Source organism: Micromys minutus (assembly GCF_963924665.1).
Source record: "Micromys minutus genome assembly, chromosome: 19".
NCBI lineage: Eukaryota > Metazoa > Chordata > Mammalia > Rodentia > Muridae > Micromys > Micromys minutus.
In genome coordinates, this window is record NC_137954.1 from 28,200,890 (window position 1) to 28,218,852 (window position 17,963).

General features: G+C 44.4%; 1 protein-coding gene across 1 annotated transcript in view; it reads left to right on the forward strand.

Moving 5' to 3' along the window:
* SGPP2 (sphingosine-1-phosphate phosphatase 2) overlaps positions 1 to 17,963 on the forward strand; it is a gene marked incomplete at both ends in the record, with an annotated part of 110,795 nt that overhangs the window by 36,307 nt on the left and 56,525 nt on the right. Inside the window, 1 exon segment of the mRNA XM_080932813.1 lies at positions 13,565 to 13,723. Within this exon segment, the coding sequence (XP_080788939.1) occupies positions 13,565 to 13,723 (159 nt within the window).

Here is a 17,963-nt window from a genome sequence, read left to right on the forward strand (position 1 = left end):
CCATTTCTGACACATCAAGGTAATCAGCGCAGGTCAGCCAAGTACTTTCTGGAAAGCGTCTTCCTGCGAAAAGAAATGAGAACCACATTCAGCACACTTGGCCGTCCCTGAGGTCTGTGTCTATAGGTGTGAGAACCACAGTCCCTGTTTACTGAGTAGGAATCCCAGTGTCCTGTGCTGGTGTAGTGGATCCTGGATGAAGCCCAGAGCCTGTGGGTGAACTCAGGGTGGGTCGGCACTCAGCCTGAGGCATTCAGTTGCCATCCGTGAAAGAAAGACTCACTTTCTCTGGGTTTCATCAAATTGTTTTGGTTCCTGTGGTTTCTTACTAAATAATTATCATCAAATCCCACACAGCGAAGCCAAGGCCTGACACAGACACAAAGATTACTCATCTTCTGGACGGACCTCGAGGCTCACTGAGTTCTCCGTTTTCATTTCAGATAGAAAATGGGAGCATGCAGAGGTCACTCACAGGCAGAGCATCCTTTCCGATCCCTCTCTGTCAAAATCTGAGTTACCGTTTCAGGATAATTTCCTTGCCTCTTTCTCTTCCATCATGAATTAGTTTCCTCTCTCTTCTCTTCAATTTGTTTGCTTCCTTTGCTGAATATCCCACCAAGAGCAGAACCTTCTGAATTCATTTCCCTTTGTATTATCAATAGGAACAATGTGGGCACTCCTACCATTGATTAAGCAGGTACCACGTGCCTGATTTACCACACTACATTCGCCGAGTGTGTTCATTTTGTCTTTCCAATGCCCTGACAAGGGAAGTTGCTTTTGCAGGTTCCTGAGCATGGCAGCTCAGAGATGTCCAGCAGATTTGTAAGGACACCCAGACTCTCTGAGGTTCTCTTCTCCTTTTAACTCAGCCAAAGGTTGCAGCAAGTTGAGTAGGCTTATAGACTTCCAACCGACAGAGGGCTTGGCCTCGCCTGCCGTAAGATGGACGCAGAATGTTTCTTCCGGCTTGGCTCACGTTATGGCCCATGCCTAGTCTCAAACCAGTCTTCGCTTTTTCAGTGGTATGCCTGAGCGTGGCCCTTAAACAACCTTAACGTTTACCCCCAAAGCTTTTGCGAAGGATGAAAGAGTGAGCTGTGGGCGGCACAGTACTGCACATTGTGAGAGCGGGGAGGAAATTCAAGCAGGGCACTCTGTCAGTGTGGATGCATGAGAGAGTGTAAAGTAGAGAGAGGGAAAGAGGGAGAGGGAGAAGGAGAGGGGGAGGGGGAGAAGGAGAGGGAGAGAGAATAGAAAACATGATGCTTCCATGTGCTCTAGCAGGTGGGGGCGAGGAACTCTAGCAGGAAGTGTCTTTCAGTGAAGAAGAGTCAGACCCATGTAACCACTAGAGCTCAGGGGACTTCTTGGATACTCCCACCAGCCTTTGCCTCCTCCAACAGAAGGGTGAAGGAGAACAAAGCTGGAGTCAGAACCAGGATGTAGATAGAATATGTTCCAGTACTTCAGAGGTCCTGGCAAGCAGATCTCTGAGTTCAAGGCCAGCCTGGTCTACAGAGTGAGTTCCAGGATAGCCAAGTCTACATAGAGAAACCCTTTCTTGAAACAAAACAAAAGTCCTCAGACCTAATGAACTAACTCCCTAGGGCATGTTAAGTAATACTACAAGATTTAACATAGATGCAGTCACAGTTGAGTGAAAATACCTATCACCGCTCAGCTTTGCACTGGGAGGGGACAGAAGCTGTGTTCAAAAAGGCTGGGATGGAGGAGAGGGACAATGGGTAACTTGGCTTTTGCTTTTGAATTTTCAGATGGTTCCAAGCGAATGTACTAATCAGAAAAGAGCAGGTGGTAATCAGATACCAGGGTAGAAAACGAAATATAAAAAGCCCAAATTTTCCACTCAAAAATAAAGTTTAAAAAACAAAGGTCACGGGGCACAAAGAAACCAGAGGGTCAGCAACAGACTGGGTGGGGAGTCCATTGTCTCCCCATTTTGTGCTGTTTCTTTACTGCTTCTTTTATGTGTGCACACACAGTTCCAAAGCTCTTCCTGAGTTTATTTTTCTGACTGGTGATTTTAAGCTCCATTAGACCCACCCTTCCAGTGGGAAGTCACAGTTTGAAACTGTGGAGGCACTTACAAGTTTGCCATGTAGAAAATACTTAGGAGGGGTATGGGTAAGGCCAGCCTCCATTTTCAGCAAGTCCTTTCTCAATCTGCTCTGTCCCCCTGCTCCACAATGATGTCTGCTGCCAAATAATGACAAGTCACCTCTGGGGGGAGGGGATGTACCAAAGCTGGAGAATGTTTCCCAAGTCCTGTCTTGGTCTTACCATCCTGGGTTCCTTTAGACTTGTAGGAAGTAGAAGAGAGATTTAAGATGTGGGAGAGACATTCCCACAGAGCAATAACTTTTGTGCTAGGTCCTCCTCTCTGGCATGAACGCTTCTCCCATGAGAGGCTTGGATACAAAGGAGCCAGCTAGAAACTCTGTACCTAAGAAAGAAGGAAGATAACACCTTGGCTTGACAATGACTTAATTGGGTTTTGGATTTGTTACTAAAACGTTTTTGAAGACTGCTGTGTGATGCTGGGTACCCTGGCACACAGCTGTAGTCCCCTCTCAGGGCGCTGAGGGAGGAGGAGGGTTTGAGGCCAGGTGGGGCTTTGTTGAATCTTCGAAAAACTGAAGGTAAATCAAGCCAAGGAAGGAAAAAATGATGGAGGGAAATCAAAGAAGGAAGAATAGAAGAAAGGATGAAGGAAGAGAGGGTTGGATAGTGCTCAGTGCTACAACTATTACCTAGCATTGCAAAGCCTTGGGTTTGGTCATTTGTACTGAAAGAAAAAAAAATCTTTAGAGAAAATTCAGACCAGATAGGGACATAAAACAAAATTATAGGAGACAGCCAACCCTGACATGTTTGTGTTCTTCATTTGCAAAACCCCCAACCCTGTGTGTGTGCATGTGTGTGTGTGTGTGTGTGTGTGTGTGTGTGTGTGTGTGTGTAGGTTGTGTGTGTGTGTGTGTGAGTGCACGCGCTCGTGCGCACATGCACATGTGTTTTTTCGTGCATGCGTGTGTGTGTTAGTGCATGTTGAAGGGGAGTGGAATTTTCCAGATTAGAACTAATGAATCCAAGTTCATAGGCTTCTTCTTGAACATCACCTTGATCTTCCAAATGTCATTTTGATAAGTTAATATAAACAAATCAGAAACATCTGCAGCACAACCTCCCCCCCCCCAACACACAAGAGCTTAAAATTAAATGGAAAAAAATGTTTGGCACAAGTGTTTTGGGTTTTAGCGGATCCAAAATGTTTTGAAAAATAGTCCAAAGACGTTTTGGAAGTCTGAAGGACAGCTGGCTGGCTCTCCTTTTAGAAATGGCAGTGGTTATTTCTGTTCTCAATGTCACCCCCACCCCCCACTGCTCTTCTGTTCTGTGAAGGGAATGCTTTTGCAGAGGCTCAGGTCTCCGTCCTCTGAAAGGACTGTGTATTGTCGCCTGCAGAAGCTGATGCTCCTCTCTCTTTAACCCATCCCTTGATTCTGTTCTTAAGTAAACTCAGAACTCTGGATTTTAATGCCGGGGGTGTGGGGTGGGAGCGGGAGTGTTAAAAGTCATAAGGAAGCAAGATTGTGTCCAATTGCAAAGCCCACTCTTAGGCTTGGGTCCAAGGTCATGGCTACCCTAGATTATTGTGTCCTACTGTTGAGATTTTCCCAGTTGGTAGCCCAGGCTTACCATGCCTGATGATACTCAACGCAGTCACTGTTTCTTGAGAAAAAGGCATAGAAGATGTCAGCTATTCAGAGGATGAGCTGAGATCTGAAGGATCGGCCAGGAAAAAAACCATAGTCAAGCTGCGTAAAGGATGTAACTACCATTTTTAAAAGCTGCACAATACCCAGACCCCTTCACCCTCCCTCGTAGTCTTGGATTTAGACAGAAGGACCTTGAGAGAAGCCAACAAAACAGAAGAAAATGATTAGTGTGGTTTCCTTTCCAGCTTTTGTTTGAAGAAGCCATCCTTCTGTGTTAAGACAGCAGGTAGATGGCCCAACTTATAGTCCAAGCTGGCCCGTGGATGAGACCTTGGCATTCTCTCATTCTTCTACTTTGCCCCGTCTCTCTTTTTCTTTGCCATCCTTCTTGGTAATCACCATTGTTTTCCTTATGGGCTAGAAGGCCTTGATTCCCTAATGTTAAAAAAAAAATAGCACTTAAAATGGTATAAGTAGGCTATCTGACACATTTGTGTCAGAATAAGACATGTCTGCCTCCTGGCAAAGTCGATGGGACTCCTCCATGGCTTTTGAGATCATTGCTAATGTTATTTTCCCATTAAGTTGATTTTTTTTTTTACTTATTTACCTTTTGGTTCCTGAGCTTGAGATCAGGCTCACTCTAAGCACGCTATGCTATCATTAAGCTGCATCTCTGTGAAATTTAAAAAATAGGGGGAAAATATAAAAGTGGATCATCCCATATAGATTAATTAAGTCATAACTTTCTTAGCCTCTTCAAAACTGTTCCAGTAGCCAGGGTGGGTTTACATACACCTATAATCAAAGCATTAAAAAAGCCAAGGAATTTAAGGCTAGCCTGGGCTACATGGTGAATTTTAGGATAGCCTGGACCTCTCTGTGGAAACAATCACAACAAATGCTCCATCGACATGCTATTGCTCCTCAGGTGTTTATCTCAAACATTGACTAGACATAGGGTCTGCATCTAACTTCATCTCAGCCATTCATATCCCTCACCTAACTTGCACAAAGAGTCACTTTCTGTTTAGGAAAAGTTTGACTAAATGCCTGTCTCTGGCCTGCAGCCTCCAGCAGAACTAGTGCCTGCCCTCCATCCAGAGTTCAGCTCTCAGGCCACTGCTGGAAGACTATCCCTTGACACACAAGCATCAGTCATCCTATAAGCACACTGCCTTCTGTGACGTTATACTAGGACTTAACTGCTGAATCAGACAGTCTTGCTCCATGTCTGCCTCCCATCACTAAAGTGCAGTAAGTAGATGGTCTATAGACATGGTTGGCTTGTCTTGGCTTGCCCATTTCCTTATTTTATTCGATGTTGGACACTATTAGTTTGTACCTGACATATTTACATGATAAGCTGGTACCTTACAGCGTTGAGGAAGAAGGTCTGTTTCTCTATTATTTCTCTCTGTGTGACGTAAGACATCATGGAACTCAGCTCTAGTGAGAATTTTGATTTCTTTCAAAGCCCGGTTATGTTGTGTGATTATGTTTTTAATCCCAGATATGGGATATGGGGCTGCTTTGGATTGTCCACAGCTACCAACTATGATTTGTCTCCTGCTCTAGGAGGGACATGATTTTTACCAGCTGCAGATAGTTTCCATTTGGAATTCTGAACTCTTGAGAAGGTATAAATGGGAGAGGTCTGAGAGGCCCGGCCTGGCTGCTGCTCCCCCTGTTGCTGTTCCCACTGCTACTGCTGCTGTTGGTTCTTGATGTTATATTTGCCATTTTGCTTTTCTTTCTCTCTCTCTCTTTCTTTCTTTCTTTCTTTCTTTCTTTCTTTCTTTCTTTCTTTCTTTCTGTATTTATTTTTACCCAGTTGTTGATTTGCTGTTTGCTGAGTTTCTGCATTGCTAGTTGGATATATCCTGATAAGAAGATTGGCCTCTAGGAACTCAATGATCCTAATCAGCAGCAAGTAGTCTAAAGAAGTCTACGCCCCCTTTCTGCACTAACCTATTTTCTCACCTACCTGGTGTGTGGAGTTGGAAGGGATTGGCATGAAGAAGGGTGGTAGCTACGAGAACCCAATAAAGTATCCAAAGAGTGTGGCTAAACCCAGCCTCTCAGGAAAGAGGTAGGAGGGCCAGGACTTTGTGAGATGCCATGTTCCTCACATTTAACCTTGACCGTGCCTGTGCTCTGAGTAGAGATGGTGGTTGTAAACAGAGCATGGGTCAGCAAAACCAACAATAGGATTTAAATCCTTGGTCCCTTGTTTTTGGGGGCACCCCTACCCACAGAAGGCATTTCCCAGCGACTTCCTGGGGTCCTGCGGATAGTATCTTTAACCCATCCGCTGACATCTGCCTCCTCCCCCAACTGCAAGAGTTATCTACCTTGATAATGACCTTGGGTGAGCTTGGATCAATGGGACAGCCACTGGCCACTGATGATAGGAGTCTGAGGCCCAGACAGGTTACAGCGAATCCATTCCTGAAGACATAGCTAGAATTGTCAGAAGATTCCCTACCCGGTCAGCTTGGGTTAGAAAAGGCAAAAGTTAGAATTTCCAGTGTTGATCTTAATGTTACACTCTTCTCTCAGAGTTTTCAGTTTATCTTGAAATAAAAAAAAACCAAAGATTTCTTTTTCAGTTAGGTATAAAAGTAAATAGTGTCATAGAGACCCTAATGACAGATGTTCCTCCCACATGGGAGGCTTGGCTTTTAGACCAGGATTAAGGTGATACAAATGTCCTTGTGAGGGCCACAAATGAGGCTTGTCGCTGGTCAGAGAGGGCAAGACTGGCCTTCAAACCTGTGACCACATCTCTTTGCTAATTTGGGGTTTATTATCCAGAAATGATGTAAACTTCCCTCAAACCAAGGACCGGAGCTCCAAGCCAGCTTATTTTATTCTGCTAATGAGTCAGTCCTCTGGCCAGACGGCTATGTCCATGGAGTGTGTATTTCATGAGCCCTTCCTTTGTGACCTTCCATAGGGAGGTGCTTGACTCCCGCTCCGTGCTTGCACTTGGCCTTTGGCAAGGTTCCCCAGACGCTTCGTTTTGCTCAACATTTTAACCCCGATGCTTTAGTCACAATGCCTTGTATTCTTGCCGCCACTTGTTGCGTCCTTTATGACTGAAGATTAAATCTGAGTCTTCCTTTTTGTATTTTGAAATCCTTCACACTTGGTCCCTGAGACTGAGGGTGTGTCCCGGGCTCAGCAGTGTATGTCATCACCCCTTGGGAGCTGCTTAGACTGCTCAGTCCTTCCCAGGTCCGTTTGCATGTTAACAGACGGTGATTTGATTGTCCCTTAGAATTGAGAAGCACTTGCTGGAAGGTTTATTGGTTTCACTACGGACACCACCATCATCTTCTTTTTTTTTTTTTTTTTTTAATTTTTTGAGTTAATTTTATTTTTTTATTTATTCACTTTACATCTTGCTAACTGTCCCACTCCCAGTCATCCCCTCCTCCAGTCCTCTCTACATCCCCATCCCCCACCCCTCATTCCCCTTCCCTTTCTCCTCTGAGCTGGTCCCCCCATATACCCCCATCCTGGCACTTCAAGTCTCACACTGAGGCCAGAAAAGGCAGCCCAGCTAGAAGAACAAATCCCATATATAAGCAACAGCTTTTGGGACAGCCCCAGCTCCAGTTGCTTGGGACCCACATGAAGACCAGGCTACTCATCTGCTACATATGTGCAGTGAGGCCTAGGTCCAGTCTGTGTATAGTTTTGGTTAATAGTTCAGACTCTGAGAACTCCAGGGGTTCAGGTTAGTTGACTCTGTTCTTCTTCCTGTGGACTTCCACTTCAGGGACAACAACCCTTCATCCTATTCTTCCACTGGAGTCCCCAAGCTCCATCCATTGTTTGTCTGTGGGTGTCTGTATCAATCTGAGTCAGCTGCTGGGTGGAGCCTCTCAGAGGAAAACATGCTCCTGTCTCAAGTCATTGGGGATGTGCAACCTGAAGAGGCCATCTCCTGCAGCCAGGCAGAAACCCCAGTGGGAAGATACACAAACAAATGCACAAAACTTTTGACCCAAAATGTATCCTGTCTACAAGAAATGCAGGCATGAGGGATAGGGCAGAGACTGAAGAAATGGCAAGCCAATAACCGGCCTGACTTGAGACTCTGATGTGCTTGGAGACAGGAGCATCATCATCTTCTTGATCAGTATTACCACCATCCTGTAACTACATCTATCACCATCATCATCATCATCATCATCATCATCATCGTCATTACCATGGCAACACATAGCTTCTAGCTTTCACTGAGAAATTGTCTCCCATTGTCATAGGTGCTGTTGGTGTGTCCTGTAAAAGACCTTTAGGTGTTAATGTCATTTAAAAAATAAGTTTGTGGTGGGGTTCACTGAGAATGAGCTCCTTGTACTGTCCCTGATGAAAGTGGGCTGCTTTGATGTTCAGGCTGTCCTATTAATGTTTCGAATTTGACCTTTGGAAGGAGAAAAGAGAATACACAGCTAATGCCCCTGCTGCAAGGTTCTTAGAGTTCATCAGAGGCCTTGCAGACCTCAAAGTTGGGTTGGAATTCTACAGCCCACCTGATTTTTGGTTAATAACAGGAAGGCAATATCTGAGCCAGGAAGAAACTAAGTACAGTGTTTTGCAAACTGATTGCCAAACTGTCCTGACAGATGCTGTTGAGGACTTTGGATGAGGAGAGAAATGTGGCCCAAGACAAGTTCCCCAGGCCCTTCCTCACTTTCAACCTATTAGAACAGACGTTCAGTTTTATTGTGTAACAGCTGTGGGGCAACATCCTATTTAATACACCGTTTCCTCCTCCAACCTCTAACCATTTTAACCTTACATTAAAAAGCAGCTAAGGGCAGGCAGGTGTGGTACTCACCCGGGTCAAGTGAGGCAGGAGGATCACCAGTTTGAAATCAGGAATACTCAGTCTGAGAGTCATAGATGCTTTAAAAATAAAACGACTGAGCCTTTTACTCTGTCCCTTACAGCCTCCACAATCATGGCCGGCACAGGTCAGAGAGGCAAACAGACTTTCCCAAGGTCACACTTTGTTTTGACTGAAAGCCATTTCTCGTGTTCCTCTCCTGAAAGCCTGGGCCGGCTGCCAAGCTGGGCATTTGCCTCTCAGCCGTCTGGATCAGCCCTTCTTAAAATCTAGCCACGCTGCCCTGGTGGGTAGTCTCGGCATTTAGGACTCCGGGGTTTGTGGTGAGAAAACAAGATATTCTGAACATACTGGGCACTGGCTGTCTCCTCAGGGAGCCAGCCTGGTTCCTGTCGCTTTCTTACTACTGAAGCAGTGACAGCAGCCCTGCAGAAGATGGACTGCCTGCAAACAGCAGCAGCTTCTCTCCAGGGACATGTTGGGAACTCTGATGCAGGAGAATGCACATTTGGAGAATTTGTCGCCAAACAGGGAAGGTGTGATGAGAAAACTGGGATCACAGGAAAACAGACCACCCCAGGAAAACACAATCCGTAAGATCCACTAACGACAGAGGCCACTGACGTTCCACAGCCTGGAGTAATGCCTGTGGGGTAATTCCCACTTTATTCCTCTTGTTTGCCAGACCTTCCTAGTTGGCTGTGTGGCAGATGATGCTCAACCACAACCGAAAAGCTTTTGTCCTTTGTTTTTAGAACAGAAAACGTCATAACATGTATTGGACTAGAAAGGGCAAAAGGATCACAGTGCAGAAGCCATATGCCAAGGACAAAGAGAAGTCTCACGCAACATTTTAAGAGCTGTTCTCTGTCACCCTGCTGCATGTCCCTGTTTAGCACCAACCCTGAGGTTCTGTAAAGCAGCATGCTCTTCTCTGTGTCTCCGTAACAAAGACCCCAGAACATGGTGCCAGCATGTGGGCCATCCGGCCCCTTCCGTGCCGAAAGCTGGGAACAGGGAAGTAGAGATTGGGGTGAGAACTCCTTTCTCCTTGTTTCCCTCCTCTCAGTCCTCTTCCCTCTCCATTTCCATTTCTAACCCTTGTCCTTGTCTCTCCAGTGGTTCCTGAGGAGACCAACATATCAGAGAATCGGAACTCTGGTTCTTTCCTAAGCTATAGCGAAGCCCTATGCAATGAGATATGCAATGGGATCTTGTATTTTAAAAATGTGTGTGTGTGTGTGTGTGTGTGTGTGTGTGTGTGTGTGTGTGTGCACGCATGCAAATGAGCATACCCCTGTGCCATGCTGTGGTCATGTGGAGGTGAGAGAACAGCCTTGAATGTCTGTTTTCACCTTCCACCTTGCTTGAGACGTTTCTTTGTTGTTCTCTGTGGTATTCTATAGGATTTCTGGCCATGGGTTTCTGGAGAGGTCTCCTGTCTCTGCCTTCTATCTTTTTTTTTTTTATTAATAAAGATTTATTTTATTCATATGAGTGCACTGTAGCTGTCTTCAGACACACCAGAAGAGGGCACCAGATCTCATTATAGATGGTTGTGAGCCACCATGTGGTTGCTGGGAATTGAACTCAGGACCTCTGGAAGAGCAGTCAGTGCTCTTACCCACTGAGCTATCTCTCCAGCCTGATGCTCATTGTCTTAAGGTCTCTGTTGCTGCAACGAAACATAGTGAGTGACCAAAAAGCAAGTTGGGGAGGAAAGGGTTGATTTGACTTACACTTCTGTATTACTGTTCATCACCAAAGGAAGTAGGGACAGGAACTAAAACAGGGTAAGAACCTGGAGGCAGGAGCTGACGCCGAGGCTATGGAGAGGTGCAGTTTACTGGCTTGCCCACATTGGCTTGCTCAGCCTGCTTTCTCATAGAACCCAGAACCACCAGCCCAGAGATGGCACCACCCACAATGGGCCCGTCCCCATTGATCACTAATTGAGAAAATGCCTTACAGCTGGATCTCATGGAGGCATTTCCTCAACTGAGGCTCCTTCCTGTCTGGTGACTCTAACTTGTGTCAAGTTAACACAAAACAAGCTGGTACAACTCCTGAAGCATTTGGCTCTATGTGGATTCTAGCAATCTCTCGACCCATGTCCTCATATTTGCATAGCTAGTGATTTAGCTGCTGAACTATATACCCAGCTCAGGAACTGGAATCTTCTTCTTAAAAGATAAATTGTCTACTACTTTACTTTGGGTACCTATAACCAAGGAATTAGCGGTGATATTATTTAATTACATATCCAAAAATGTTACCTGAAAAATTCCTTTTGTGCATCATTGTCTTTATTGCTTAGAGCTGCTCTGTTGCTGTTCTCTCTAAATTAATTCAGAAGTAAGTTCTGTCCCATGAACTAGGACGACTCTCCTCTTACCATCCAGGATCTGACACTGGAACCAGGAACAATACTCAGGGCCAGCCTTGTGCCTCTTGACCTGAGTTTGAATTCTCAAACTGAAAATAACCGGTTCTGGTAAAGCCAGACCCTCTTCTTAATGCAAAAGGCATTAAACTTTCGCTCTGTGTTCCAGGGTGCTGTGGGGGAGGCTGAGACACTGGAATAAAAGCCAGACCCTCTCAGAAAAGAAAAGGAGAGAGATTCGTACCTGGAAGAGAGCTTGTCATATTAAGTATAGCTACTTTGTGCAATTTCAGGGTTCTCTTTATTTATTCCCTAAAATATGAAATATAAAATATAAAATATTGTTGGCTGTTTTCAAGGGCTCTAAGATACTGACCCTTTAAAAATCTATTTCCTACAAATTGTCCTCCACAGTGCCCCTCAGCAGAGAGAGCTTCTCTGACCTGGAATATCCCCAGGTCACAGTGTAGCTACTGAGCCTTGTATACAGGCAGAGGATGAATGTCTCCAGAATAAATGTACATGACTTTTTCCTCTCTCTTCCCCTGGGGATTCAAAGACCTCTGACTTGGCCTAAACCAAAACAAATTTGCAGGCCTCTAAGTCTTTAGGAAGCCTGCCTGTCTGCTGCCGTCCTGTCTCCTCGTTTTCAGTGTCTGAATTTCAGCTTTAGAATTTTCAGTCGCATTGAAATTCTGCTTTAGGAGCCCTGCCACACCCGTGTAGTCCTAGCACAAGGGAAGCCAAGGCAGATCACTGTCAGGTTTGAACTTATGATGCAGAGAGTTCCAGGCCAGCTGAAGTTACATACATAGTGAAAGCCTGTCTCCAGACAGGGAGGAAAGAAAGGGAAGACAGAGACAAGGAGAGAACATTTTTCTGGTTTTGGTTCACTTAAAAAGTAAAATGTTAAATTTGTCACTGACATGCCATAATATCAAAGCGTTTACCGTGGCATTTTACTTTCATTTTTGTCGCTGTGACAAAAATCAAATATGTGGCAAAAGGTTTATTTCAGCTTATAAATCTAGGTTATAGTCCATTGAAGTGATGACAAAGCTATAAGCAGAGTGAATGGATACATACTTGCTTGTGCTCCGTTCTATTTCTCCACTCCTAAACAGTTCAGGACTCTGGCTAGGGAATGATGCTGCCCACAGTGGGCTTGTTTTCCCACATCAATTAACTTAATTAAGACAATTCCTACAGACATGCCCATAGGCCAACCCAAATGTATAATATTTCTTGTTGACACTCTCTGTATAAATTGTATCAAGTTGACAATTAAAGCAAATAGTTATATTGTATCAAGGGCATTGTCCTTTTGGTCATGGCATTTCCCCCTACTACTCATTCAAGGATAAGGGGGATGATAAATTTCAAGAACATTTTAACACTGCCTGCATGTACTAGCTATATTTTTTATACCATCCTTGTGGTGTGACTTTATTAGTCCTATTCTAAAGATTGAACTAAAATGTAGAGACAAGTCCTGTTCTACTGTCCCTAGGTTAGTTACCTATTGCTATTAAAAATGACTTACTTAGTAGCTTAAGACAACAGGAACCTATTCTCTTAAACCTCTGGTAGCTAGAAGTCTAAAATGGACCTTTACTAACTGAAATCAGCTTGTCACCAAGGTCACCAAATTTTTTTTGGAGACTCGAGAGAGGAGTCAGTTTCCTTACTTTAAGCTTTCAGAGAACAAACACCTTGCCCCCTTGGCTTGTGGTTCTTTCCTGCATCATCAAAGTTACTCATGCACTATCGCCACCCTGACCTTTGCTTCTGACATTTCTGACGCCTTCATTCTTTTTATCTTAAATAACAGAAATGGAGAACATTTATTAAGAAAGGGAAAAGATTTGCCCAATGGTAGAAGTGTGCTTCTGAGCTTGGGAAACAGGTCAAAAATGTGGTGCCACACCTTCCCTGCATCTTGTCAAGGGTCCTTGTGACTACAGAGCCCAAGCAGAAGATCCAGGGAAGCATCTCTACTCCTACTTCACTGTCTAATTGTATTTGCAAAGCACCTTCGCTCTGCAAGGGAATATAGCCACATGTTCTAGAGACTACAGGCTGGAGTCTGTACCATACCATCCTGACTGTGTCTGTTCTCACCTGTCCTCAGAAGCTAAGCAAGTTGGTACTTGGATAGGATGAATTTCTTCCTAAAAAAAGCACCGTTTTTCTATCTGAATTCGGGAACCCATATGGTACTGGTTCACTCTGAACCTTCTCCAGGTCTCTAGCCTTCTATTCATATAAGATAGAGATTTGGGTTTGTTTCGTGTGTGTTGATATATGGAGGGAGAGGGGAGCTTCTGGTACTTCTGCTTTTGATGTTTTGCATTTAATCTTAGAAAAATAAACAAACCAATGAAGCCCCAAAACAACAACAACCAAAAACCCACTAATGTCTCCTGTGCTGTGTACAAGTGGGCTGCGTGGTATTTGTTGATGATACAGGCTGATCTTAATGAGACAGGAAGAGGCAGCACCCTAGTGGTGAGTTCTGGGCAGGGGTTTTCCAGACATGTTGAATGAACTCATGAACTCCTGGCCTTTGTCTTTCAGGCTTCTGGAGAGAAGTATGTTGTGAAGAATTATTTCTACTATTACCTGTTCCGGTTTTCAGCTGCTTTGGGTCAGGAAGTGTTCTACATCACATTTCTCCCATTCACCCACTGGAATATTGACCCTTATTTGTCCAGAAGATTGGTCGTGATATGGGTTGTAAGTATTTTGTCATTATTACTATTTATTGATTGCAGACACGCCTAAGGTCTTGAATAACTGCCTTGGTATTTAAGTATCTTGCACAGGTGGTCTTTCTTCTTTCAAGCCACTTATAGGAGAATTTGATGGCTTGTCTGTTTTAGGTAGTGCATAGAATGTACTGCATTTTACTTACAAAAATCAGGCCAACCTGTGACTGCATGCACTTTGGTGTTCCATGTCCTATAAGTAAACAAGACTAGAGAGGAGAGGTTAAACCAAAGGGAACAAAGGAGCTCTGTATAGATCCTGTGGGGATGTGCTCTAAAACCTTCCAGGAGGCTATTTTAATAAAATGTGACCAAAATCTAACTAAAAGCATTAGACCAGAAATTCCAACTAGTAGGAAGCAATAACTCTTCATATGATTGAAAAATCAAAACGTCTGAGGCAGAGTGCCTAGGTATAAGGTAGCAGTTTTCAACCTGTGAGTTGTGCCCCCTTTGTGGGTGGAGGAGGGGTCAAACAACCCTTTCACAGGGGTGACATATCTGATATCCTGTGCATCAGATATTTAAATACATTGGGATTCATACCAGTAGCAAAATTATAGTTATGAAGTAGCAACAAAAATAATTTGATGGTTGGGGGGTCACCACATCATGAGGAACTGTCGCAACTTTAGGAAGGTTGAGGACCTGTAAGGAATGACATAGATGTGACAAGTTCATGTTTACAGTGACAATCTTTCCTCCGGTTTCATCAGTAAGATAAATTCTTAGCCTTGCTTGGGAGAATCTGAGATTTTTTTTTGTTGTTGTTGTTGTTGTTTTTGTTTTTGCTTTTGCATGTGTGTGTGTGTGTGTGTGTGTTGTCATGCTCACATGTGTGGTGCATGTGTGTGAGGATAGTGATTGTCCCCCTCAGTCACTCTACTTGTCTATATGTGTGTGTGCAATGTTCTGTGTGCGAACACTCAAGCATGTGGAGTGTATACACATGTGTACAACTATGTACATGCCTTTCACTGTAATAGTACCTTATGTATACTTTTTTTTTTTTGAGACAAGGGTACTTTGTATCCTGAGCTAGTCTCAAACTCACTATGTTCCTGAGGCTGACCTTGAACTTTCTGATCTTGCAGCACCAGTTTTGGCTTTATTCATTCAATATTGTGGATTCACCCAGGGCCTCATGCCTCTGTATTAAATGAGCTTCCAACCCAACCTGGCTTAGACATCTTTTTTTCTACTTTCTTTGACAAAATGGTATTTTATTCCAGAGGATTTAGACAAGCATTTTGTTAAGTGAGCTGAAAAATGCCAAATCATTGTTTTCCTTTTTTGTTCCATGCAAGTGTTTTCAAGTGTTTTGGACTCAAAAGCATCTTAGATGAAGAGTTAAGAGTGTCCGTGATCCTGCCATCTGATTAGAATTCCCACAGAGAGAGAGAGAGCTGTGCTCTGGAAGATGAGCCAACATCTGAAATGCGATTGTCTGAGCTCTTGGCTTACCTTTGGGTGTGATGATTCCCTCCCCCTCTCCCCAAAGGTATTTCATGGCATTTGTTGATAAGATATGAGAGTGAAGTATGGGGTCCATCCATAAGAATCAAAATTGGCGGAATATAAATATAACAAAAGGTAAATGCCCAGGCTAGCCTTAATAGAGCATGACGATTCAGAGGTGACTTAAATTGGCCTTTACCGGGGTTAGAGATGTATCTCAGTGATACAAATATTTTGTCTTTTGCTTTTTGAGACATCTCATGATGTAGCCTTGGCTGGCCTGAAACTCCATGTATAGACCAGGTTGGCCTTGAACTCATAGATATCTGCTTGCCTCTGCCTTCTTACTGCCAGGAGTAAAGAAATGCACACTGGACTGCTCAGTGGAACAGTGCTTGCCCGGCAGGAACAAGATCCTGGGGCTGCACCCTCGAATTAGAAAAAAAAAGCATTTGCGTGCCTTTTCCTAGATGTTCCCTTTGTTTTACTTATGTTATGAATTTATTTTTTGTTCATGTTTGTGTGTCTTGGAGGTACTACAGCATGTGTCAGAGGGCAAGCTCAGGGAGTCAATCCTTTTCTTCCACTGTGTAGCTCCAGGGGATCACACTGGGCACATCAGTGTTTGTTGTTGTTGTTGTTGGTGGTGGTATGTGTGTGTGTGTGTGTGTGTGTGTGTGTGTTTTACCAGCTGAGTCATCTTGCTGGCTCTGTGTTCTCAGTACTTCAGGCACAAATGTCATCCCTCCCCACTGTCTTACCCTCTGTGACCTCTTGGCTTCTTTTAAACCATTTGGGTTGAGATGTCTGGCTTCTGGCATTTAATGTTTCTGACCTGCAGTTTTCCAGTCCCTAAATAGCTTACTCAGCAGGGACCAGCTTGTGGAAAACCTGGTCCTTGATGTTTGAATTCTGGTTGAGCTACAATTTGTCTTTGAGTGTGTGTGTGTGTGGGGGGGTGTTTGTTTTGCCCCACCCCTAGTCAATTTTAAAGAATGTATTATCAAAAATATATTCCCACTTATCTAACATATATCCATTATTTTAAAGTGCATGTTATCATAGCTAAACCATTTTAGCTTTTCTGATGAGATTACAAGCCCTTTGTTGATTCTGGCAGTTTCTTAGCAAGACTAACTCCTCCCCTAATAATTCATGGCATTTGAATATCTCCCTGATGAGAAGCAAAGCATGACCCTGATGAAGGGAGAGGAGGGTTTGCTCCCATCTCCATCACAGCTTAGAGGTTGGGGCAAAGGCTCATGGTCCTAAAAGGAGCACCTGGCTGATGTGACTTAGGTATTGTGTCTTTGTCCCCCGTAATATTTGGCCATTCAGACTCACTCAGAAAAGTGGGGTATGTTCTAAGCTTACAGGAATCCAAGAACCACAGCCTCAGAGGGCTGATGATAGGGATTGGTGTGGTTGTCAGGTACAACATGACTGTGACTGTTCCCTCTTGCTGACAGTGGCAACGTTTCTGTCTCAATTCCAACGTTCAAGACAGCTGGATGCAGCTCATTCTAGAGTTCCGTCCCACAGATCCATCCATCTCTGGCCAGTCCCACAGAATGGCTGTTCCTGGTGGAGACCACAGTGGGTAGGGGTGGGGAGAGATGACTGGCTGGGGTGCCAATGGCATGGACCAGGCTCTGGAACGAGGGGAGCCCATCTGATGAAATACAAAACAGAAGCCCTATTGGAGGCACATAGTGATTCTAACCTTGCCAACCCCACTGATTCAAGGACACACTCGAAATCTCTGGAGGCTTCTCATATGGTCTCGCGTGTACTATGTATGTGACATTTAAAAGAGGCCCCTCTGTGGAGTGCAGGAAGGCGAAGGAGAGTAAAGGTCAGTTGGAATGACATTGAAAAAGCGAAGTTTTGGTGATGTGATGCGCTGTCCTCCATTTTTGTCAGCATTGTGAGTCCCTCATCATCAAACAGTTCTCTTGAAATGACTGCTTGCCAAACCTGATGTTGAATTATTCGGAGTTTTCCCTGCTGCTGTGTATAGTACAATTGAAGGGGCAGTGTCGCCAAAGCTTAATGACTTGGCAAATGTTCATACCTTTTACCCCCTAGATGCCATGGCTTAGCAATAAGGAAAACCAGAAAAGCACAGGCGTTCCTTCCAGTGAGCCCTTGGGATCCTGCGCTTTCTCAACAGAGGAGCTTAAGACAGAGAGCTCAGGTTCAAAGATGGCTTTCCTTCCTCTGATTGGTTACTTGCTTCTAGCCAGCTGATGAGTAGCCCAGAGCAGATCTAAAGGCCACGTCTAAGTCATGCCTGAATGCATGTTAGGATCCTACTGCTGTAGGGGTTGGTATCTTTCTATGAATCAGGGGACACACCCCCCCATACATCACTACAGGGTTGATAACATAGCTAAAGAGACCAGTCTCCTTGACTGCCACCTGCTTGTCTCACAAAGGACCTTGTCACCTGCTTAGAGAGGTGTGGAGGAGGGCCTATACCTCACACCCCCTGGCCTGGGGTCAACTTTATAGAGCCAAAGGATGCCTGGAAATGTGATTATCTCCTAATCCTCTGTTTAAATGGCTCCCACTAGTCACTTCAAAAGGCTGCCTGGCTTGTTAAATTGGTTCTCACTTGAGATTAATGAGTCTTTAAGCAGAGCCAACAATGGCCAGATTGAAACCCCCCTATAACTGGCCTGGAATGCAATAGAATTAGGCGTCCAGGATTCTGCCCTGTCCCTCTGAAGTAGAATGTGTAATTTAAC